The following is a 23,773-nucleotide window of genomic DNA, read 5'->3' on the forward strand; positions in this document are numbered from 1 at the left end:
TAATGTTCACGACAACATCCTCTCACACGGGAGGAGTTGCAATAAAATATCATCCAGGTGGGAAAGCCTTGCTCAGGATTCTAACGGAAGTTCTTCTAAAAACAAGGCCTGTGCAGAAGGCTTCTATCCATGAGGCCTACTAAACCACTAACGCAGCGAGCAAAAAAGAACACACTGTTTTACAACTGCAAGTGCTCAGTCAGCAAAGGAAAGGAAAAGGATTTTTACTCACACGCCTGAAGCACGGGAGAATAAGGGGCCAAAACCTTGCACACAGCTCCCAATTCAAAACCCGGCTGTCTTGAAACAATGGGGCCCACACGCACTCATGGAGATTTCTCTTATAAGTCTTTATTTTGACATTTACTGACCTGAATGGATATCCAGAAGGAGCAGGAGCACCTACAGAATCCATCTCTGGGTTCCAAAGAGCAAGTATATGTGAACAGGCAGGTTTATCAATTTGTGCATTACTGTTTATTTCGATCTAACCATTTTGGATCATCCATGATACGGCAGATGTTATGGAGATAGAAGTAAGCAGAGTAGAAATCTCTGAGTTACTGCTTAAACTGTACAAATTGAACTGGGGATTTTTTTTGAAAATGTATTCATTCATGGGATTTGGGCATTGGCTAGGCCAGCATTTATTGTCCTATATCCTTAACTGCCCTCAGAAGGTGATGGTGAGCATTCTCCTTAAATTGCTGCAGTCAATGAGGTGTAGGTGCACCCAAAGTGCCATTAGAACAAAATGTTGAGCCTGCGATGGTGAAAGATCAGCAAGTTTAGTTAACATCAGGACGGTGTGGGGCTAGGAGAGGAACTTGTCGGTGGTGGCGTTCCCACCGAATCGGTTCGATCAGTTCGTTCAATGGATCGTTTGCGATACAGAGTGACATCAACAGCAATGGTTCGATTTGTGTACCTGCTGGGGTTACCATGAAGGCTGCGCTTTCTCAACCTCAGCTGACTCTCCGGTTAAATTCACCACCAGTCATCTCTCTCTCTAATTAAGAGATTATGTCTTCTGGGACCATCTATGGCTATCTGCATGTACTTGGTGCTCTTGACAGTTGGTGTCCTGGGCTTGGAAGGTGCTGTCAGAGGAATCTTGGATGAATTGCTGCAGTGCATACTGTAGATGGTATAAACTGTGCAACTGAGGGATAGAATTCTGCAGGTGATGGATGGGGCTGGGGGAATTGAATCAATGTTCTGCCAATTTGACAATCTGGTAAACTCTTCAGATGGCTTCAGACGAATCTTTTATATGTAAATGAGAAATCTCTTTACTTCTCAGTCTAGGACTGAGGAGAATAATCATATTCTATGGTCGAGTAATTCCCACGCAGCACAGCCTTAGATCCTGGGTTGAATTCATGCAGCACCAACAGTGCCAACAATGCAATTAATCTTTCGTAACTTGGCTACTTTGTGACATGACCTATTCAGCACATTTTAAAAGTAGTAAATCATATTGATCTTCATCTCCTTCTCTGCATATGATGTCCGTGAACTAGGAAGATGCAATTGCTTTGAATTTTGCTGCTTTCAAGTTTGGTGGCTCTATTATTTAATGAGTAGTCTAACTACCATCAGGTCCACAGATATGTCAGTCATGTCTGTTTGCTACTTATTTAGATAGTCACGCGAGGCAGTATGCAGGCTGGAACTGAATGTCACATTATCTAAATGCTGAGGCAAGCAACTTTACAGCATTTGGTTCCATAAACAAATATAAATCCTAAAACTCATTGGCTTATAATCAATTGCCAGGACTCTGGGCAATGATCAAATGGAACATTTTTCATCAGGTTGGTTCAGCCCAAGTATCAGCCAAGATCCTTTACAAGAGATTTTTTTATTCAAGTCTCCTCAATAATGTAGTATAGGGGTGCCCACCACTTTGGAATTAGTTTTACTCAAGAGGCCCTGACCAATTTTCTTATACACTGGTATGTCACCTGTAATGGCCACCAGTCTGTAAATAAAGGCTGCTCTCTAATCAAGCGCAGGGTAGAAAAACCTGCAGTCAGGATTCCTGCCCCGGGGTTAACTGAGTTAATACACAACGGTCTTATCCTGCTGTTGCTGACATTCAACCAGCAGTGACCAAAGGAGTTGCTGTCTGGTGAGGTCATCCACTAAATGCTGCCATTTTTATGAGAAAATTATATTAAGTGGCAAGGGGGTGAAAAACAAGGAACTCAGCATCAGGAACAGATCGGCATTCCCAGAAGCCAACCCCTTTTTAAAATCTATTTAGCTTTATTGTCAAATGTACTCACATGAATACAGTGAAAAGTTGACAGGTCACCATTTACAGTGCCATTTTAGGTACACAAGTACCTAGGTACAGGTTCTTGAGTATAAATTCTTAGGAAAGAAGTCCAGAAATTCAAAAGTACAAAATCATACCAGTAAGTTAGAAAAATAAAGAAATAACAAGTTCAAATAACAGTGTTTTCACCATAATGTAACAAAGCTTTTTAGCCTTGACCCCCAGCCCATTCCACATTTACAATGTGATCTTTAGAGATGCAGCAGTGGTGACCACTCCAGCTGGTGCTGCTGCTGGTGGAGATCCGACAGTGTCTCATTGACCTGATAGCTATCAAGGATGGGATTCCTGATCCTGATTCCTAATTTGATGGGAGAAGGGACACTGCCCAGGTAAATGCCCAACCGCCATGGAACAGCACAATATTTCGCAGAGAAAAGTGGATTCCCGCTGTTCTTCCGTTCTGACATTCAATCCTGGCTACTATCTTATGGAGCAGGGTCTCTGATTATGAAGCAGTGCAGCTTTTCTTATTAGCAGCCCACTCACATCATCTCTGCTTAATAGACATCAAACAGGAATTCATGATGTCATATTAACACAAGCCACAGACTTTATTTCCCACCTCATATTTGCTGGACCCATTTTTGTTAAACCAAAATTGAAACATACTTTAATGTATCCAATTTAGAAAAGCTATGAAAACGTAGACATTTAAGGTTATCCACATGCATTGAGAAATTCTCTAATCAATCTGTTCAGGTACGTTATTACACACCTCTGGGGCAGGTGGGACTCCCGGCTCAGAAGTAGGATCCCTACTACTACATCATGAAAGCCCTTATCCATAAACATTTAAGGACTATTCAAATACAAATTCCTACTTCTGCCCCTACTTTACCATAAAACGTGTGTGCTTCTACACAGATTAGATTAGATTAGATTACTTACAGTGTGGAAACAGGCCCTTCGGCCCAACAAGTCCACACCGACCCGCCGAAGCGCAACCCACCCATACTCCTACATTTACCCCTTACCTAACACTACGGGCAATTTAGCATGGCCAATTCACCTGACCTGCACATCTTTGGACTGTGGGAGGAAACCGGAGCACCCGGAGGAAACCCACGCAGACACGGGGAGAACGTGCAAACTCCACACAGTCAGTCGCCTGAGGCGGGAATTGAACCCGGGTCTCTGACGCTGCGAGGCAGCAGTGCTAACCACTGTACCACCGTGCCGCCCAAAATCTGACCCAGCAGAATGAAGCAGGGTCAGCACATTAACAGACAGGCTACTAACTATACACTCCCCGAGCAACAGGTTATATGGACAATCTACACCTCTACATATAAATGTCACAGAGCTCCTTTTCGCTTTTCAGATAGCTAAATCCAATTGATGGAGGATGGGCATGGTCATAGAATGTGGCAGCTAACTTACATCTCTGGCAGTGTGCTTAGATCCCAACATGCAAATTCAACAATATTAATTTGCAAATCATTCAGGTACAGTATTCAGTGGGTTGGAGGTGATGTGGTTACAAGGAATAGCAATTAAAGTGATAATTACTTGTTGAAATTTTATGAACCGGCTTCTCTGGAACGAGTTGAGACACCCAGTGGCCCCGTGCAGTCACTTGATCAATGGTTTCTGTGCTCGGAGTGAAAACAGAGGACTTTCTTAAATGAGCTAAAAAGATTTTTCAGAAGGTTAATGTTTTATTTTCATCAGATAATGTACAGCCATAAATTTACAAAGACAGCTATATAAAACCCAAAATGAACTTCTGAAACGCATGGCAGACCATCAACTGGTAGCAACACACTTTGGAAACCTGAGAAAGATTGCCAGACCGCATATGATTTCAGATTAGAGTGGTGGTGGAAAAGCACAGCAGGTCAGCAGCATCCGAGGAGCAGGAAAGTTGACGTTTCGGGCAAAAGCCCTTCATTGGGAATAATTTCAGTTCACTGATTTTAATGGATAGGACGCCGCTTCATGGTTTGCTGATTTTCACACATATATGCACCCATGGCCTAAAGATCTGTCTTCATACCTAAAAGCGGCCTCCTCAAAATATATCTATTTCAAAAGGAAACAATAAATAAAATAGCTGTTGGTCTTCCAGAGCAAGGATTTGAACTCGACTGAGTGTTGCAGACTGGTATTTTCCAAACTACGTGCTGAGGAATACACTAAAGCTTGGGGCAGCTGCTGACCAGGTGCAGTGGGGAAAGACCAATGTCTGAGGTCTTTCTGCTGAAGTTAAATAGAGGTCCTTTCAATTATTGGACCATCTTATTGCCAGATTTAGTGTGTGCTAAATCGGGCGGCACGGTGGCACAGTGGTTAGCACTGCTGCCTCACAGCGCCGGAGACCCGGGTTCAATTCCCGCCTCTGACTGTGTGGAGTTTGCACGTTCTCCCCGTGTCTGCGTGGGTTTCCTCCGGGTTCTCCGGTTTCCTCCCACAGTCGAAGGGCCTGTTTCCACACTGTAATGTAATGTAATCTAATGTAATCTAATCTTGGTGCCTCAAATATATGTAAATATTGTCTTGTACAAGTAACAAATGCCTTGGGTTTTGTTTGTTGGAAAGAGTCAAAACTCCAATTTTTGTTTGTTTCTTCACATGCTACTGCACAGAACAAAATGGCTTCAGTGACTATGTATATATACAAAGATATTTTTATGAACAAAATATATTTTTGCAATTTATAAAAAAAGGCTGTTTTTATAAATGCATTCCATGTAATCCAGTTAATTTGTGCTGAGTATAGCAATCTGAACAACAAGGATTATGACAGGGCACAGTCAGAAACCACAATGGAGACAAACATCTTTGACTATGTCCTTACCATTACATGGCTTCACTGTGCACATTTTCACCACTTCAGGCTTTTCCTCTTTGCAATGGCTGATGCTGTTATCACTGCCTCGACACACGACTTGCCGTTGCTGGATACCCTCGCCGCAGGTCACCGAGCACTGTGCCAAGAAAATCGAGAACAGAAAGAACTAAAAGTGCCATTATAGCACACACTAAATCTGGCAATAAAATTTCCTAGAATGCAAAATTAATTGTACTTTCCCCAGAATATGAGGCCATTATTTTGAATAACACTTTGGAAGTGACTCATGCGTTACAACATTTGTCAGATCCAGGTACTACGGTCCTCCCTCTCCACCTCAGCTAAATCCATTAGCATATCCTTCCATTCCTTCTGTCCTGTTACCCTATCCAGCTTCTCTTTAAATGTATCGACGTGTGGCAATCCCACATGATAGCAAGCTTCATAGATGAAGTATTCTTTAAGTTAAGGAAATAAAAACCAAAAGAATTGCTGATGCTGGAAATCAGAAGCAAAGACAGAAATTGCTGGAAAACCTCAGCTGGTCTGGCAGTGTCTGTGGACAGAAACCAGAGTTAACGTAAGGGTCTGAAATGTTAACTCTGATTTCCCTCCACAGATGCTGGTGGACTGCTGAGCTTTTCCAGCAATTCTTGCTTGTGTATCTTTAAGTTGAGGAGTTTTTCCTGAATTTCTAGTTTGATTTATCAGTGACTATCTTAGTTTTATCTTCCCTAGGTTTGAACTCACCCACAAATGAATTCACCTTGAACAGTTTAGAATAGGTGAAGGAATAAGCTCCATGTTGATCATGTACCTGAGACCAAGCTCCTGTCCGCCACTGTGCTGGACACGGTGTACGGCTGCATGGTCTCCGAGTGTCGGGACGATCTCCAACACAGTATTTGGTGTGCACTGTTTTGTTGGCTCCAGCGATGAGAGACTGGACGCACTGTACAACCCTTGTTTGGTATCCTAGTTTTCCACAAGTTTTACTGCAAGCTCCCCATTCTTCTGTTAACCACCTGCAACAGAATAGATTAAACTTAACGCATTATTCAACATTGAAAACCAACACAGGCAGAACTGCCTTTTTGTGAATTGGTGAGTGCAGTATTATATAGAATAAACAACCTTGTTTTTATTCAATGAAATGAAACATGTTGGAAGGTCGTACAAAACATGAAGTCAACAGTTGGCATCTGGAATTTCTGGCTGATCCGTCTTTTAATTCTTCACACTCGCAGCCTTGTAACAGAGGCAATAAACTGCAAATAGAGCAGAGCTTTGCACCGGATTCTAACCACATGTACAAAAGCCCTTTGCCAACGGCTTATCAAGGCCAAAGTGGCATTATGATTTCAAGCTACCTCCTTGAAGCTTTTCCTCTCTAGATCCCTGTCAAAGAACACTTTATTAGAATTACAAATTTCACCATTGTTAGAATCTTTGTTCACAATCTACTAGCGCACTCTAGATGAGTAAGAGCACTTTGCTTACGATGGTTGTGTGCACTCATGAAGGTTACAACGTCTCCTTATCGGCTTTGGCTTCTTATTGTTATCACAGAAATTCCGATGCACCATCTTGCTGTCACTTTTTCGTCGGCAGCCATATTTTGTGTACTGTATTCCTGAAAGTATATTTGCAATATTAGTGTACTTTTGCAGTAGCATTAGGCAAAATAATCTGGAAATAAGTCCTAAAATCTGCATTTGGAGTTGCGTTTATATTCTCTGCAATTTGAGAGGGGAGGCCACGGCCTAGTGGTATTATCGTTAGATTGCATTCAGAGACCCAGGTAATTATGATTAGATTAGATTAGATTCCCTATGGTGTGGAAACAGGCCCTTCAGCCCAACCAGTCCACACCAACCCTCTGAAGAGTAACCCACCCAGACCCATTTCCCTCTGACTAATGCACCTAACACTATGGGCAATTTAGCATGGCCAATTCACCTGACCTGCACATCTTTGGACTGTGGGAGGAAACCGGAGCACCCAGAGGAAACCCACACAGACACGGGGAGAATGTGCAAACTCCACACAGATAGTCGTCCAAGGCTGGAATCGAACCTGGGACCCTGGTGTTGTGAAGCAGTAGTGCTAACCACTAAGCCTCCGGGCTCTGGGGACCTGGGTTTGAATCCTGCCACGGCAAATGGTGTAATTTGAACTAGTAAAATCTGGAAGCAAAAAGTCTAATGATAACCGCAAATCCATTGTCGATTGTTGAAAAAAACCCATCTGGTTCACTAATGTCGTTCAGGGAAGGAATCTGCCATCATTATCTTGTCTAGTCTACATGTGACTCCAGACCCACAACAACGTGGTTGACTATTAACAATTAGGGATGGGCAATAAATGCTGGCCTGGCCAGCAACACCCTCATCCCATGAATGAGTTTTTAAAAATCTGTACTAGAAAATATACCAGTACAGGGTGATATACAATTTAAGGTCCCTTTTTGCCTAGATAAGTACAAGTAGATTCTGAAAATTAGTGTTTTTGTGCAAAACAGAAATGTATATCTAGACTTCAGGCTCTGCGCAATTATGCATCTTTTTCCATTTTTTCACGTTTTCATGAACAGGAAAATATGAGATGCTCTGAACTGAGTAGAGGATATGCATGTGGCAGAGCGAGAGAGACCCACAGAGGCGAGACTTTGTGGGGAAAGGAGTAACAGACTGATGGGAGACAGTATGAGAGAGAATGAGTGAGGAACGGAATGTGGAAGTGTGTGGGGAAGGGAATGAGAACAAGTGAGTGTGTGTGGGAAGGCATGCAAGAGAGTGAGTGAGCAAGTGCTCATGTGGAAAGAAGTGAGCGTGAGACATAGTAAAAGAGTGCACAAGAGTGAGTGCGAGCTTGTATGTGGGAGGGAACCAGGCAGAATTAGAATTTGTTGGAGGAGTGAGCGTGTAAGAGTGAACAAATGAGAGTGACAGTGTGTATTTGAAAGGTACAAACGTGCATGGGGGAGAAAATGAGAGACAGCAACTGTGCATATGGGAGGGAGTGACATAGAGTGATTGAGTATGTGCATTGGAAAGTTAAAAATCACACAACACCAGGTTATAGTCCAACAGGTTTAACTGGAAGCACTAGTTTTCAGAGCGCTGCTCCTTCATCCAGCACAACCACCTGATGAAGGAGCAATGCTCCAAAAGCTAGTGCTTCCAATTAAACCTGTTGGACTATAACCTGGTGTTGTGTGATATTTAACTTTGTACACCCCGGTCCAACACCGGCATCTCCAAATCATGCATTGGGAAGGACAGTGTGTGCGCACTTGGGACAGAGTATGAGAGGGAGTGTTGAAGTAAGTGTGAAAATGTGCATGGGTGTGTTTGCAGTTATGTGGAAGGAACACGTAGCATTGTATTGTTACCCATCTTACTGACAACACACCTCCTCCACAGGCTTTCGAACACTGGGACCAGCTTTTTAAGGCCCACTCGTAACTTTCCGTCTCTTCCAGGAGTACATCGTTGTTGCCGATCACAGGAAGTAGGTCTTCATGAATAACATACTTGTACATTAAATTTGATTTAACATCTTCATCTTGGGGGCTAATCTGAAAAAAAGAGCAGTTCCTTGCCATTTAAACAAGCCCCAAGAAATCCAGAACATTGTGATTGAGAGTTTGTGCAGACTTCCTAAGACGACATCTCAATGAATTTCCTTTTTTGAAAAAAGGAATATCTCTGTGCAATGTTTGCATGAAAATATGTATTCTGCTTCTTTCCAAGAACTATTCTGTAATATAATTTTCAGATGCATAAACACTGTGCCTAAGTCTGGCCTTATATATTAAAATTCTTAATGCATTGGGCGCAGTCTCAAATGCTAGTCTGAGAGTTAGATTACTATCACACAATCATGAGCTTTTTTTTCCTAATCTAACGAGAAAAATTGCATGGGCACAACAAACTTATAGACTGCTTTTCATATTGTTAGGTTATCTCCAAGTGCTTTACGGACATCAGCATAATACTTTCACAGAATTACAAGCTGAATTGAAATTGGCAGGGCTAAGGGGAAAGTGTAAGTGAGTTGACTAATTAGATAGTTTTCAGACTTTTTATTGGCACAATGGGCCATACAATGATCTTCTGTGTTGTACCATTCTTTGAATGAATCAAACTTAACACAATTTCCAACACATGATATCTGATTTTTTTAAAAATCTGAAGTGTACATGGATTGAATCATGGAAATAATACACTATTATAAAGTTTTGAATACTCCATTGCATTCAGAGTTGCATTCACTAAGGATTTTTATCTTGCTTGCTCATAATGTTTGATTTGATTTATTATTGTTACCTGTACCTTGGTTACAGTTAAAGGTCTTGAATTGCATGCATGCAGTATTGGCAGATCATTCCATACAAAGTGCATCATGATAATACAATAGAGTGAGGAATACAAAGTTACAATTGCAAAGAAGGTGCACAAAAAGCAAGATCATCATTGAAATTTGAGAGATCTATTCAGAAGTCTAATAACAGCAGGGAAAAAGTTGTGTTTAAGCTTTCATATTGTCTGCCTGACAGAAGAGGTTGGAAGAGATTATAACTGGGGAGGGAGGGGTTTTTGATGATGTTGACTGCCTTTCCGAGGCAATGAGAATGTAGATTTTCCACTGAGATGTTTGTTGCTGCGTCGGATCTATTTTGAAGTGCTCATACATATACCCATTGTTCTCTGGAGAATTGCACGGACTGTCAAGCTACTAAAGCTTTAATTCCAGTCTGCAGTTCACTGAAGACATTGAAGCAGCAGTAGAACTGCTGTCCTCAGACTCTTGGGCTAGGGATGGAGGAGAGAATTAACAGGAATTTATCGATGACCACTGTTTCCTTCTTGCTAGCAATTTTGGTGCATGCCAAGTTGGTCACGTTCATGAGAGATGCCTCCCCTTCCACCCTTTGTTGTTTATTAGCCTGCTCAGTCTCAGTGTCTGGATCAACAGAAGCACCCAGGTATTTGGGTGAGATATCAGAGGATTTGTACCTTGGAATATGTTGGCATCTTCTAAGGGGAAAATACAAAGGGAGGAAAGATCTTTTAAAGAACTTTAATAATCTCATTACTTACAAAAACAATGATGTTGTTGTGTAGTGGGCCGCTGGATTTAAGGGTTTCCTTGTCATTCTCTATGGAATATTCCCACTCCAGACCCATTCCTAAAAACATCTTTGGCTTTGAACTTTCACCTTTGGCATTGAGAACAAAATTACCAGTTGCTTGATTCTTCACAGCTGTTAGGAAAACGTGACCATTAGATGTCCAATATAACTTATTCCAAACTTTCTGAAATGTTTTCAAAATACAGTACAAAGCGCATGGTGTTTGATAAAGAAAATATATTGAATTTATGCCATGTTTTCCTAAATAAATTAAGAGTTTCCACAGCAACTTGCTTCCTCTGGAGATTACTTTTCCATTTTCTGATAATTTAGCAAAGATTATGGAACTATTGAAAGCGCCAAATACTGATATAGATTCCTGAAAAAAAAACTTACCAATTAGATTTGTGGAAGGTTCAGTTTCTTCAATCTGAATATGTCGAGCTCCAGCAGGCAATTCAAACATTTTGAACATCCCTGCAATGAGACATTAGAATTAAGTAATTCAAAGACAATCAATGCTGCCCTTGTGATTTGAAAATTCTGAAAGTTACAGGATATTTTTAATAACTTGATTTGCTTTATATTATCAGCAGTTTATCTTCTATGTAAAGCCAGTGTAGATTAACATTCTTCAAAACTACAGGTAACAAGATGTGTGTGTCCTGGAAAAAAATCACAGGAATAAAATTGTTGGTGATGTCACTGCACCAACGTGGGGCAAGAGTTGTGCCTTTTGAATATGCTGTCCTCTCATCTCTATGTCCTGGCTCCAATCCAGCCCCAACATAAACAGCAAAGTCCCCTCCATGTGGCTACAATGTTGTAAGTAAAGGTAGGTAGTCGAAATCTAACTTTCATACAGATTCATGTATAATTGCCCAATTTTTACCACCTACTACCAGACAATCTTACATAAAGTGCTCAAAAACTTGGTTAGTGCTATAAATAAATTCCACAGTGAGGTTGTACAGACAGAGGCAGGCAATATTATCAAACAAGATTAGGGCAACTATCAAATGGCTGGATATACGAGGAAATGCCCAACCAATGTTAAACATTTTACTTTGGAAACTGTGGGACTGGCACATGATGAAATGAACAATCAAACTTTGGAAGAGTCTTTGCTTGTTAATATACTATTAGAGAGACAGAGTTTTGTCCAAGCTATTTTAACCTTGAATGCACTGATCTCTATTCTGAAAATGTTTCTGATCCCGAAGTCTGTCTAAGAATTGTCGTAGAGCAAAAGGCAGTATCAAACTACTTGCCCACATATTGATCAGTTCTATTAAATACAACATACCAGAAGGTCAGCAAGCTAGGCAATGTGATACCTACTATTGAGTCACCTGCAATAAATATATCTACTTTATTTTTATTTTTTTTCTGTCTAATATCCATCTCACCATGAAATAATTTCAGCCTTTTGCATCTACTCTTATCCAAGGGTAAAAGACTCATTTTTTTGGAGTACATAGTCAAGTTGTTTTACAGACCAATATTATGTGTTGAATTAGGCAGCTGGAGACTTTCAGAGACTTACAAAGTGTTTTTTTGGAAATGCTTAGCTTAGCACAGACAGCAGTTTGAGTCTTTCCCTTCTGGACCCTTTCCCCCTTCAGAAGCCAGCTCCCCACTGGGGAAGGACCCATCTCCTAAACACAAGTCCGATCATGTGCTTGCAGTCAACTCTGAAGCTGTTCTGGTTGACCCTTAAAGGGATGAGTATTTCTAACACTGAAGTACGTGAAGATTGGTATTTGCATTGGGAATATACAGCACTGTACCATTCATTATTGCGACAGGCTGGAAAGTGGGAGAGCAGCATGGACAATATGTACAGTGTTCACAGCCAGTAGCATTGAATCAGAACAGTGACCCTTTATTAACAAGCTTCATAACCCTCACTGATGTTTGAAATTATAAATTTCAAGAACATTCAGTACATACTTCTAAGCTATTAATTTTTTTTCAAAGGCATGAGACAATGAAATATAAAGATTATCCATTTTTCATTTTCAGCAGTATTATGAATTCCTGGAGCTTGTTGAACATGAGGAACTAGATTCCTCATGACAAGGAAAAAAAAAAAAAAGCACTGTATTTGCAAAAGCAATCTATGGGCAGGTAAAATTCATCAAGTGTCAATAAATCATTCATATCTTGTATAACCCTTGTACCTCCACAGTGACAATTTTTAGAAGAATTGTTGCTTTTCTTCTTGAGGGAAAGTATTTATTTTACAATGTTTTTCAATAGATGCTGTATTTTGTTTGATTTCTTGATTGACATAGATTCTGACCATATTGTAACATTACTTGAATTATAAACTTATTCGCAAGAGAGAAGTAAATAATGAGAAATGTGTGGCTAAGGACTGTATTTTTATAGTTAGACACAGTCTGTAAGTAATCATATCCGGCCAACCTCTACTCCACTAAGAACAAGTTTAGAGGAGTCAGCGACCTAGTGGTATTATCACTAGACAATTAATCAAGAGTCGATGAGTGTGTTGCTGGAAAAGTACAGCAGGTTAGGCAGCATCAGAGGAGCAGGAGAATCAACGTTTTGAACATAAGCCCTTCATCAGGAATGGGCCCTCACCCCTGACTAAGGGCTTATGCTCAAAACATCGATTCTCCTGCTCCTCGGATGCTGCCTGACCTGCAGTGCTTTTTTAGCAACACACTCTTCGACTCTGATCTCCAGTATCTGCAGTCCTCACTTTCTTCATATTAATCCAGAGATCCAGGTAATGTTCTAAGGATACAAATTCAAATCTCATCATGACAGATGGTGAAGTCTGAATTAAAATAAAAATCTGGAATTAAGAGCCTAATGATGACTAGGGAAAAACCCACCCTGTTCATTAATGTCCTTTAGGGGAGGAAACTACTATCCCTAATGGTCTGGCCTACATGTGACTCCAGACCCACAGTAAAGTGTTGACTCCTAACTGCCATCTGGGCAATAAATGCTGGCCTAGCCAACAATGCCCACATTCCATAAATGAATAAAACAAAGTTGAACCTGACCCATTATCTCTGAGCGTATATCAAACAGTGTAGAAAACAGCTCATTTCTGATGTATTTTCAGACAATGTCACTGAGGGGCAGTACAGATCAGAAACTACCCCAGATATATGCTTCAGAACATCATAGAGGTAAAATAAGCCATTGTGGGTGATACTCTGCTTAAAATGGAACCAGTTGTGTAATCTTCAATAAGATTACAGGGCAGGAAGAGGATGGTGTAGTCAACTGTGTAAAAGACGGCAAACAAGTCAGGAAGGGTAACAAGGTCACAAAGTATGTTATTTAGAATTCTGATCAAAAACTGCTTCAGTGCTGTGATGAGGGATTGATTGAAGAACTGCAAATATGGTGGAGGAGGAGATGGATTTGAGAACCATCTACAGGTCTGAGGATGGTGGAGTGGCAAGTGACTTTGAAAATGGGTACTACCTACAAGGATGGATGAGTCAAGGGCTATTTTCCTTTGAGAAGGGCAAGGACAACATATTAGAAAGAGTTATTAAAGTTCAGCAACTTAGGAGATAGCTCCATCAATTATGTCAATGAACAAGGGAGCCATGAGGGGAAGTTGTTGAGGGGAGATAGGAGAGAAATTAGAGAAACAAACAATCAAATTTAGGGTGAGGGTAGGGTACAACTTTAAATTAAGATTTGTCAAGTAAGCTGGAATAAGGCAATGAACCAGTACAGGCAGGGTAATGAATAGTCTCAGCCATAATGACTGAGTCCATCATATCATCACACCTGTCAAAGGGGAGTGTGAAGGAGGTAATGTAAAAGGGTTTAAGATGATACTTTGGAGTAGAGAAGAGAGGTTGGAAGTAATCTTTGAATTTTGGTATAATCTTTGAACAGATATTAATTTTGACAGATGAGACTAGGGCTCATTGGTGTTTTGTGTGTCAGAAATTATTTGATAGTCTGACAAAGATTGGCTAAACCAGTTACTAGCCATGACACAATAATCTCCAATCCTAGTAGTTAAGGAACGGTGCTAATGGTGATAAGGGCAAGACTGTTGTGTGTGGCTACAACTAAGGTGATAGACCTTTTTTTTAAATAAAGAATTACAATATCAGAGCTGGTGACGAGAATGTAGTTGAAAGAATCAGTATAACTAGTTTCATTGTGAATAGAAGGTGAAACAGTCAGAAATTTCAACGTATACAGCTAAGTGAACTGGATGAGAGATTGTCCAAGAGTGGACACAGAAGGAAGTAGGATTGGGAGGGAGAACGGTGATGGGAAGAAAAACAAGAAAACAAAGAAGGAAGAAATTAATAAGCAATTAAAGGCAGGTTTACCTATAATTCACACAGTGAAGCTTTTATTCACACATTGAAAGTGGTATTGGTAGTCGAGGTTGGAGGGGTTGGGGGTGGGAGTGGGGAAGAGTGGCTACAAATCTGATTAGGGACCTAATGTGATAGGAGAGAAGGGATGATAGGGCTACAATGAATTGAAATTGAGAGAGAACATGATGAATTGAGATAAATATCCCCAAGGATGACAGAGCAGGGGCCAAGGGAGGACAGCCTGTCAGAGACATTACTGCCACAACTTTTGAGTAGATAGTAGAGAATGAGGGCTTTAAAAGAGAGGCACAAAGGTGAAACAAGTTAAGACACTCAAAGTGAGGCATGTGCTAAAAGAGTAGGGAGGGGAGCAGATCATGGTGTGTGCTATTTTGCGGTAAAAGCCCTATTTCCATGGAATGGACTGGGCGTGGCAAATAGTGGGAGATTTTTCTTATGCACGGAGAGCAGAAAGGTGTCATCAAACCTCACCCAGGTTTCCACCAAAGCCAAGATGTCAATAAGATTCGCCAAAATAGGTTCATGGAATGTAAGGATCTTGTGACAAAGTGTGCAAACGTTCTGGAGGGAGATACGAAGGGGAAGGGTGATGGCAGAGCTCATTGCAACAGTATTTCACAGGTTAAATGAGAACAGAAGGAGATAGAAAGACTCACCTGGGCAAGAAATACCAGGGTAGGAAGAATGGCAAGCCACATTCTGACAACTGCTAGGTCGTCGGTAAATAACTCGCATCAGGATGCCTTTCCCTTCGTGATTCTTCAACTCTAGCCACATATTCTCTATTTCTCTCGACTCTATATCACTTCTTGCTATCAATTTAATTTCAGTTCTTACTAACAAGGCAACCCACCCCCTCTGGCCATCTGCCTGACCTTTCGATAGGACATGTATCCTTGGATATTTAATTTGGCCATGTTTGGAGCATTGTGTGATGTTCTAGTTGCCACACTATAGATAGGATGTTGCCTGGATTGGAATGCACCAGCTTTTTTTTGGGGGGGTGGGGGGGGAAGGAATTGTAGGTGGGACACGGTTTTAAGGTCACGGTGGAAAACGTTAAAGGAGATGTGGCTCAGAAGGCAAGGTGGGGGGAGCATAGGAGAGCAATAATGATTGGAGATTCAGTGGTTAAAGGAACAGACAGGAGATTCTGTGGTCGCGAACGAGACTCCTGGCTGGTATGAAGAAAGGTTTAGGGAGCTAGGACCTTCTTCAATGGAGCGAAGAAGGATGAGAGGTAACTTGATAGAGGTGTACAAGATGGTGAGAAGCATAGATAAAGTAGATAGCCAGAGACTTTTTCCCAGGGTGGAAATGGCTGTCACAAGGGGGCATAATTTTAAGGTGATTGGAAGAAGGTTTAGGGGAGATGTCAGAGGTAGATTATTTACACAGAGTGGAACGCATGCCAGCATTGGTAGTAGAGTAGATACATTATGGACATTTAAGCGACTCTTGGATAGACACATGGAAGATAGTGAAATGAGGATATGTAAGTTAGTTTGATCTTAGAGTAGGATAAAAGGTCGGCACAACATGAGAGCCAAAAGGTCTGTGACTATGCTGTACTGTTCTATGTTCTATGTGTGAGACTAGTCTTTTTTGAACAGAGGTTGATAGGTGAAACCTGCTGCCAGAAGAGGTGGTAGAAACAAATATGATAGCAATGTTTAAGATGTATTTAGACAGACTCATGAACAGGCAAGGAATAGAGGAGTATAGACCATGTGAAGATAGATGGGATTATTTCAGAATGACAGCATGATTGCACAGGCACGGTGAGCTCAAAGCCTGTTCCTGTGCTGTTCTGTTCCAGGAGAGTAAATGGGCAGTTCGAATTCCTGCTAATAAGGAGGTCATGTCCATTAGGCACAGGGAAAGAGAAAAGAATGAAGAGAAAGAATTGGAAAAAAAGGCATCGTGAACTTGAATCTGGAGCAGTAGCCAAAACACACTTGTAAATGGACACAATGAAAGCTTAGGTCCCACAGCTTGTGCATGCAGCAAGGGTGTGTTAGAAATATTTCCTGCTTACTCCCAGAATAGGAGAAAAACACTGGGAGGGAGCTAAGAGATCACGTGAGGCTGAATAGTTTGGGGCTATTTTCCCTGGAGCGTTGCAGGCTGAGAGGTAGCCTTATAATATGAGGCACATGGATAGGGTGAAATGCAATGCTTTCTTTGCCCTGGATAGGGGAGTGCAAAACTAGAGGGCCTAGATTTAAGGTGAGAAAGGTAAGATTTAAAAGGGACCTAAGGGGCAACGTCCTCACACAGAGGGTTATGCATGTATGGAATGAGCTGCCAGAGGTGGTGGTGGAGGCTGGTATAATTACAACAATTAAAAGGCAGCTGGATAGGTATATGATTAGGAAGGGTTTAGAGGGATATGGGCCAAATGCTGGCAAATGGGACTAAGTTAATGTAGAATATCTGGTTGACATGGACAAGTTGAACCAAAGGGTCTATTTCTGAGCTGTACATCTTTATGACACTATGCTTCCTTGCTGGGTCAGAAGTGATAGAGTCAAGTTGGCCTCAATATGAAACATTGGCAAACTGATGTACAGGTTCAGAGATATGAAGTGGCTGAGTGAATCCACAAATTATACACAGGAAAATATACTGGGGAATGAACGGTTGGTAATTTCCATTGGAATGAAGATCAGATGTGAGGAGAATCAGTTGCACATCAGAAAACCAGTAGTGAAACTGCAGATCACCATCGGATTCAAAATGTGTGGAGAAATAAACTTGGTGGAGGAGAGTGAATGTATAAACAGAAGCCTGACAGTGGATGAAGCAGAAAGACCAACAGTACAGGCACAGAGCCTGCAGGCTGTAAACTGCACAAAACTGCTGTCCAATTAAAACAACTGGGCAGATCAGATGCATCAAATGATCTGATTCAGTTCTGACGGAAGGTCACTGAACCTAAAATGTTAACTCTGATTTCCCTCTACAGAAGCTGCCAGACGTGCTGAGATTTTCCGGCAATTTCTGTTTTTGTTTCAAATTTCCAGTCTCCACAGTTCTTTCATTTTTTTTTGTTTCATGAACAAAATATTGGCCTTGGGAGGAGAACATGAAAATTCATGATAATGATATCTGAGCACACAGGTTTAATTATAAGGTCTGTTTGTATGAATTTAATCTATAGTGCCAAAAGTAGTCAAGATAGTTCAAGACTAAATACAAAGAGATCAACGTGAGAGCATAACTTCTAAAATCAGAGTTTTGCCATTTCAGAGTAAAATCACAGACTCTAAAAATCTGAATCTCTTTCACCCAGAAGGCTATGGTTGGCCAATAGAAATTTTCAGGATAAAGTGATACAGTATGCTCTCTACATACCTGTATTTTTCTATTTCCCTCATCTCCTTGAAACCTATTTCTATGGCCATGTCTCTGGTCACCTCCTACATTCTTCCTCCTGTAGTTTGCCACCTCTTTCTTCTCCATAAAATTCTTTAGGATGACTACCATACTTATTCAAAATTATTATAACGTGAATTAGGGATGTTGCTGATTTTGGGGGGTTAAGGCAAATAACAACACAAAGTAATGTAGAGGACTACCAAATACAGAGTGCATTGGGCAGTCCCTATCTCTCTACTTCACACGACAGCCCACAGATTAGTGTTGCTCGACAACCTCAACTAACTACTTGATCTGCAGCCCTGTTTGTCAGCTCTGAATTAATCTTAAATTCTTGAGATTATTCACTCATGGGATGTGGATACATTTAATGCCCACCCCTAGCTGTTTTTGAGAAGGTAGTGATGAGCTTCTCTCTTGAACTACTGCAGTCCATCTCCTATAGACAGACCCACAATGCAATTACGGAGGGAATTTCAGGATTTTGGCTTGAAGGAACAACGATATATTTCCAAGTTAAGATGGTGAATGGCTGGAAGAGGAACTTGCAGGGGGCGGTGTTCTCACGTAACTGCTTACCTTGACCTTTTAGATGACAGGGGTTGTGGATTTGGAAGGAGCTGTCTAAGGAGCCTTGGAGAATTTTTCTAGTGCACCTTGTAAATAGTATTAACTGCTGCTACCAGACCCTGGTGGTGGAGAAAGTGAAAGTTTGTGGGTGTGCGCCAAATAAGCAGGCTGGATGGTGTCAAGTTTCTTGAGTATTGTTGGAGCTGTGCTTAGTCACGTAAATGGGGCTTTTTCCACCACACTCCTGACTTGTGTTTTGTGGATGATGGACCGGCTCTGGGGAGTCAGGAGGTATGCTACTCATTGTAGTATTCCTAGCCTCTGACCTGCTCTTGAAGCCACTGTATTTATATGGCTAGTTCAGTTTAGTTTCTGGTAACCCAACATGTGCCTCTTAATCCATAAGTAACATTGTGAAATCTCAAGATATTAATTAGAGAAACAAACACAACCTACAGCAAGGGTGAACCTAAGCGAAGTCTCTTGGACTGATTTACCAAGTTTCTGGTACAATGCAGGGGAGAATACTGATCGACTTGGTCACATAAGAGTACAAGTCATATTGAAACCTTGACTATATAAAATCTGCTGCTCTCAATCTGATGATATTTCAGCACTGTTATAAATGAAGAAAAATCATTCAGAGTAAGATGGTAAACATATTTAAACAAGTGGAGGCATGTTTATTTTTCAGTGTCACATGTACATACAAATAACTTACATTGAACCAGATGGGGAGTTTTAACTCACCTGTTCGTTTAGGAGTCTTGGTAATGGTCCCTTTCACTGTTCGACAATGTGCATTGTCACCACCACAGACACCACATTTATCTTCTTGCTTAAAGGAACCAACTTCCTTGTCACAGCCCACAAGCTTCAAAAGGATAATAATTCAATAGTGTCAGAATCTCCATCCCTTAACAGAATTGAAAACTGTGCAAGGGGTTAGATAAACACAAATTTTAAAAAAACCTCGCATGCACCATAGAGTCATAGAGCCCTAGAGTCAAACAGCATGGAAACTGACCCTTCAGTCAAACCAGTCCATGCCAACCATAATCCCAAACTAAACTAGCCCCATCTGCCTGCGCTTGGCCCACATTCCTTTAAACATTTCTTATTCATGTACTTATCCAAATGTCTTTTAAACATTGTAATTGTACCCACATCCACCATTTCATCTGGAAGTTCATTCTAAACACGAATTACTCCATGTAAAAACAAATTGCCCCTCATATCTTTTTCAAATCTTTCTCCTCTCACCATAAAAATATACCCCCTAAGGCTTGAAATCCCCCCACCTTAGGGAAAAGACATTTGCCATTCACCTTATCTATACGCTTAATGATTTTATAAATCTCTGAAAGGTGACCCCTCAATGCGGACAAATCGTATTCATCCTAAATACTTCCATTTGTATAGACTAGAAAAAATATTCCATGGCGGTTGGCAGAACTGTTATTCTAACCATTTTGAGGTATTAGGGACAGTTGACCAACAGCTTGGTTAAGGAGATACTTGAGGGTGCCTTAATATGTGATAATGCTGTGGCTAAGTTTAGGGTGGGAATTCCAGAGTTCACAGCCATTTGAAATTGAGCATGCATAACTTCCCAGGCACAGATCAGAGTACCCAGTAATGAACACATACCACACATTCTCCTCGAGCACAAACACTGAAGGGATCTTTATAACTGCAACGTGTACCGTCATGGACAACCTGATTCATGAACACCACATCTCCCGTTTCCTTGGACTGACAGATTAATTCACATTTTTGAGCCTCTATAATTTGTCGATTGGGAAAGAAGATCAAAATGGAGGTTTATATTGGCAAAAGAAACAAAAAGCAAAGCATAAAAGAATTAGAAAAATCTAAGACATGGTTTTAGCCTTACTTCATTCCTGTGTGTTTTCTCTCTTGTACAATATGCATGCCTTTTAATTTTTGAACAATATAATTTTAAAATATGTCACCAATGGCACTGTTCTCAGGGTACAATACCTTAATAAAAGGAAGAACTCCACCACAGAGAAATATGTATGTAACATATGACCCATATACCAAATCCGAGCTTTCCTGGAATCACTGAGAATGCAGTGGAAGAAACGACATCTCTCCTTAAGGCTGAGTACAATAAATTACTGGTAAATAAAAACAGTTTGATGATGCATCTGTTTTCAACTGCTTTTGCAATGTCACTGGAATGGTCCCACTCTTAGCCGTTTAACCTCAGGACTGGGAACTGGCATTTGGTGAGATAGGAGTGGACAGACTGCATGGAATATAATGTACACAGTTTGCCTATTGCTGGTACATATAATGTTTAGTTTAGTGAGCAAAACTGTGCTATTGAGATCACATAACTCTGAGTAGTCTCAGAATCCTTTCGAGTACTCTCACTATTGCATGTAATTCATTGCAATGCAGTTTTGTACAAGTTACTTCAGGTAGTGTACTTCATAGAAACATATTTTCAATTTTGGCAGCTGGCTGCATATACAGGAAATGTGGATGCGTGCTGTTGTTTGATTTTTTGACCATTTAACATTACTGTAGGAAAATCATGTGCAAACTCCATCTGATTTTACATTTGTTTCTGCTCGGTGAAGCTCCTCACCAAAAGGTCAAAGTTGAAGAGCTCTCTATGTGCACTAAATCACTGAATTAGTATCCATCCAGGATATCATACCTGTAGTGTCTGAGATATTAATGTTTCTCTGGTTGGGTTGTCTAATTATGAAAATTGATCACAAATACACAGTCTGAAAAGAAAAGTTACCATCTTGATGCTCATAAGGGAGCCAAGTATGCTTGACATTCTGGTAAATATAATAGGAGTTTCTTTGCTGACACTGCTGAGCCCGGAAATCTTCATAGGGCCCTGAGCAATCTTCAGAATTGCAGACTTTGTATTCAAAACTGGGACCAGGACACTCCCGGCCACCGTACGCAGGACTGCAGAGAAAACACAAGCAAATCAATGGCATGATCCATAATCTTACCTCATCCTGCAATCTGTTTACTGAAAGTTGTACTTTTGCTATCTTGGTCATTTAGAAAGGGTTTATTTTATGCTAGAGACAGCTAAAATTGTTGTTGATGCAATGCTCTGTGTTGGAATCGATGCAACCAGAGAGTAAAAGTGTGCGTTATCATTTTCCGATCGATCCTAATGTTATAAGGCACAGGGCCAAAATGCAATACTAATCAAATTACCTCAGTTCATATCTCCTTTTCCTGAGTCAGAGCCTGAGAGTTCAGTCACTGCTGAAGCACATAATTGAGCTTGACATATTTCTTTAAGTGCTGCAATGTCATAAATATAGTTTTTCCTTCAAGGAATAAAACCAAGCTTCTGAACTGATCTTGCTGTGGTGCAGATGGATGTTGAAGCACTATGTTTTTTCAAAACCAGAACTAGCATTCCTTTCTTAATCAGCTTCGCCAACAGTAGGTTGGCCATTTCCATGCTGCTTTTGGGATCTTGTTGGATAAAATTGATTTTGTAGTTGCTAAATTATAAACTAAACCATTGCAAATGGAATTTGAAACAACTCTGAACAATGCAATAACCACTGTAACCATGAGCCTTTATTAATTAGGTTAGTATGAAACAGAGATAACATAATAGCAAGAAATGATCTTGAACAAGGAGGGAATAATTCAACATCCATTCCCTCCACCACTAGTGCTCAGTACCAGCAATGTGTATAAGATACTGTAGAAATTCACCAATGCTCTACAGACCTTCCAAACCCATGACCTCCACCACCCAGAAAGTTAAGGGCAGCAAACAACAGGGAACTCCATCTACTTTAAATCACATCCTAAATCTCTCGCTATCCTGACTTGGATACCATTCTTTCACTATGCCTGTGTCAACATCTTTGAATTTTCTTCCTAATAGCATTGTGGTGTACCTACCCTCCAGATGGACTGCAGCAGTTCAAGACGGCAGCTCATCACTACCTTCTCAAGGGTAACGAGCGATGGGCAATAATTGGTGGTATAGCCAGTGGCACCCACATCCCACGAACAAATAAAAAACAAATGAACTATATGTGAATGCATACAGCAAAACAAATGATCATGGCTATTGCTTAATATAGCTTCAACCAAAACCATGTATTGCAGTTAATGTAACAGTCACTTGATGAGTTTATTTTTAAAAATATGCAAGATGTATAAGCCATTGTAGCTGGTGATTCTGTCTCTCCATTCAGCGGCCCATTAAAGGGGAAGGGGAAGACAGAGGCTGGTGGAGCACAGAAGTGAAAAACTCCTAATTTCTGCTTTTGCTTGTTTCGGATCACCAGAATCCACAGTTCTTTGTTTTATTTTAGTGGATAACTCAAACTTTTAGATCATTGTGAAGCAACTTTTGTTTGACATCAACTCCTAGCCTTGAAACAAGAATGGAACATTGCCAAGAGGTTTGAAGTTAAAATTGTGCATTATTCTGGATTGAATGACTGCAGTTCGATCTATTAGCTCTCTGTTGGTATTTGCAATGTTACCAGTAAGTTCCCATGCACAAAGCCCAGGGTTTTCCTGCCAGTTAGCATGTGGACTCAGCAATACAAATTAAGACAACCAGTTACGTGATCCTCAGAACAGCTGGCCAAGTTAAGCCGATCACTGTGGAAAAGCAATGCAGCCACGTGCTAACTAATGCAAACTTACGGAGGATTGCTGCACTGTCGGCTGCGGAAACGCACTCCCCCACCACAGGTTCTCGAGCATGATCCAAACCTTGTCCAGGAACTCCAGCTTCCATCCTGACTGTATAACTGATCTGAAGTCTTCCAAATACAGTGACCCTTGAAACACCACTGAAAAGTACAAGTCATTAAATCACCTTCAGGACTTGCTGCTGGGCACTGCCAGGTAACATTGCAGATTTACATCCCCGCTGCAGAGGAGTGTATTTCAGAAATTTGAGACTGGCGAACAGGAATCCACATTTGTAACCTTAACAACCATTACCCCATTAAGTTCAACAGGTGGACAATCGCTCAGGCCACATGTGCTGAGCTGTCCTCCATGACTCAGCTTCCTGTCACATGGATTTTTTCGAACTGAAAACTAGCAAAAATTACACAAAATCGTCTTTGATAATAATATAAAAACTTCAGGGATTCAGAAAATTTGAATCTTGGATCTCATTACTAGTTATAAATTTTGCAAAA

The 23,773-nt window shown here is 40.8% G+C and overlaps 1 protein-coding gene across 7 annotated transcripts in view; it reads right to left on the reverse strand.

Moving 5' to 3' along the window:
* adamts14 (ADAM metallopeptidase with thrombospondin type 1 motif, 14) overlaps positions 1-23,773 on the reverse strand; it is a 203,173-nt gene that overhangs the window by 4,230 nt on the left and 175,170 nt on the right. For 3 of the 7 annotated variants that reach the window (XM_043678770.2, XM_043678769.2, XM_043678771.2), the window contains exons 11-21: positions 23,268-23,416; positions 21,364-21,539; positions 20,232-20,365; positions 19,332-19,455; positions 10,672-10,752; positions 10,244-10,407; positions 8,553-8,718; positions 6,639-6,771; positions 5,956-6,163; positions 5,145-5,274; positions 3,857-3,976 (exon numbers count right to left, since the gene is read on the reverse strand). In XM_043678770.2, coding sequence (XP_043534705.2) covers positions 3,857-3,976; positions 5,145-5,274; positions 5,956-6,163; positions 6,639-6,771; positions 8,553-8,718; positions 10,244-10,407; positions 10,672-10,752; positions 19,332-19,455; positions 20,232-20,365; positions 21,364-21,539; positions 23,268-23,416 — 1,585 coding nt within the window. Of the gene's footprint in view, positions 1-3,856; positions 3,977-5,144; positions 5,275-5,888; positions 6,164-6,638; positions 6,772-8,552; positions 8,719-10,243; positions 10,408-10,671; positions 10,753-19,331; positions 19,456-20,231; positions 20,366-21,363; positions 21,540-23,267; positions 23,417-23,773 lie in introns of those variants that run through there. The other 4 variants (XM_087982533.1, XM_087982534.1, XR_015754287.1 and 1 more) reach the window with 3 other exon arrangements.

This window comes from Chiloscyllium plagiosum, unplaced genomic scaffold, assembly GCF_037043375.1.
Source record: "Chiloscyllium plagiosum isolate Xiang-an unplaced genomic scaffold, Cpla_swu_hap1 HiC_scaffold_43, whole genome shotgun sequence".
Lineage (NCBI taxonomy): Eukaryota > Metazoa > Chordata > Chondrichthyes > Orectolobiformes > Hemiscylliidae > Chiloscyllium > Chiloscyllium plagiosum.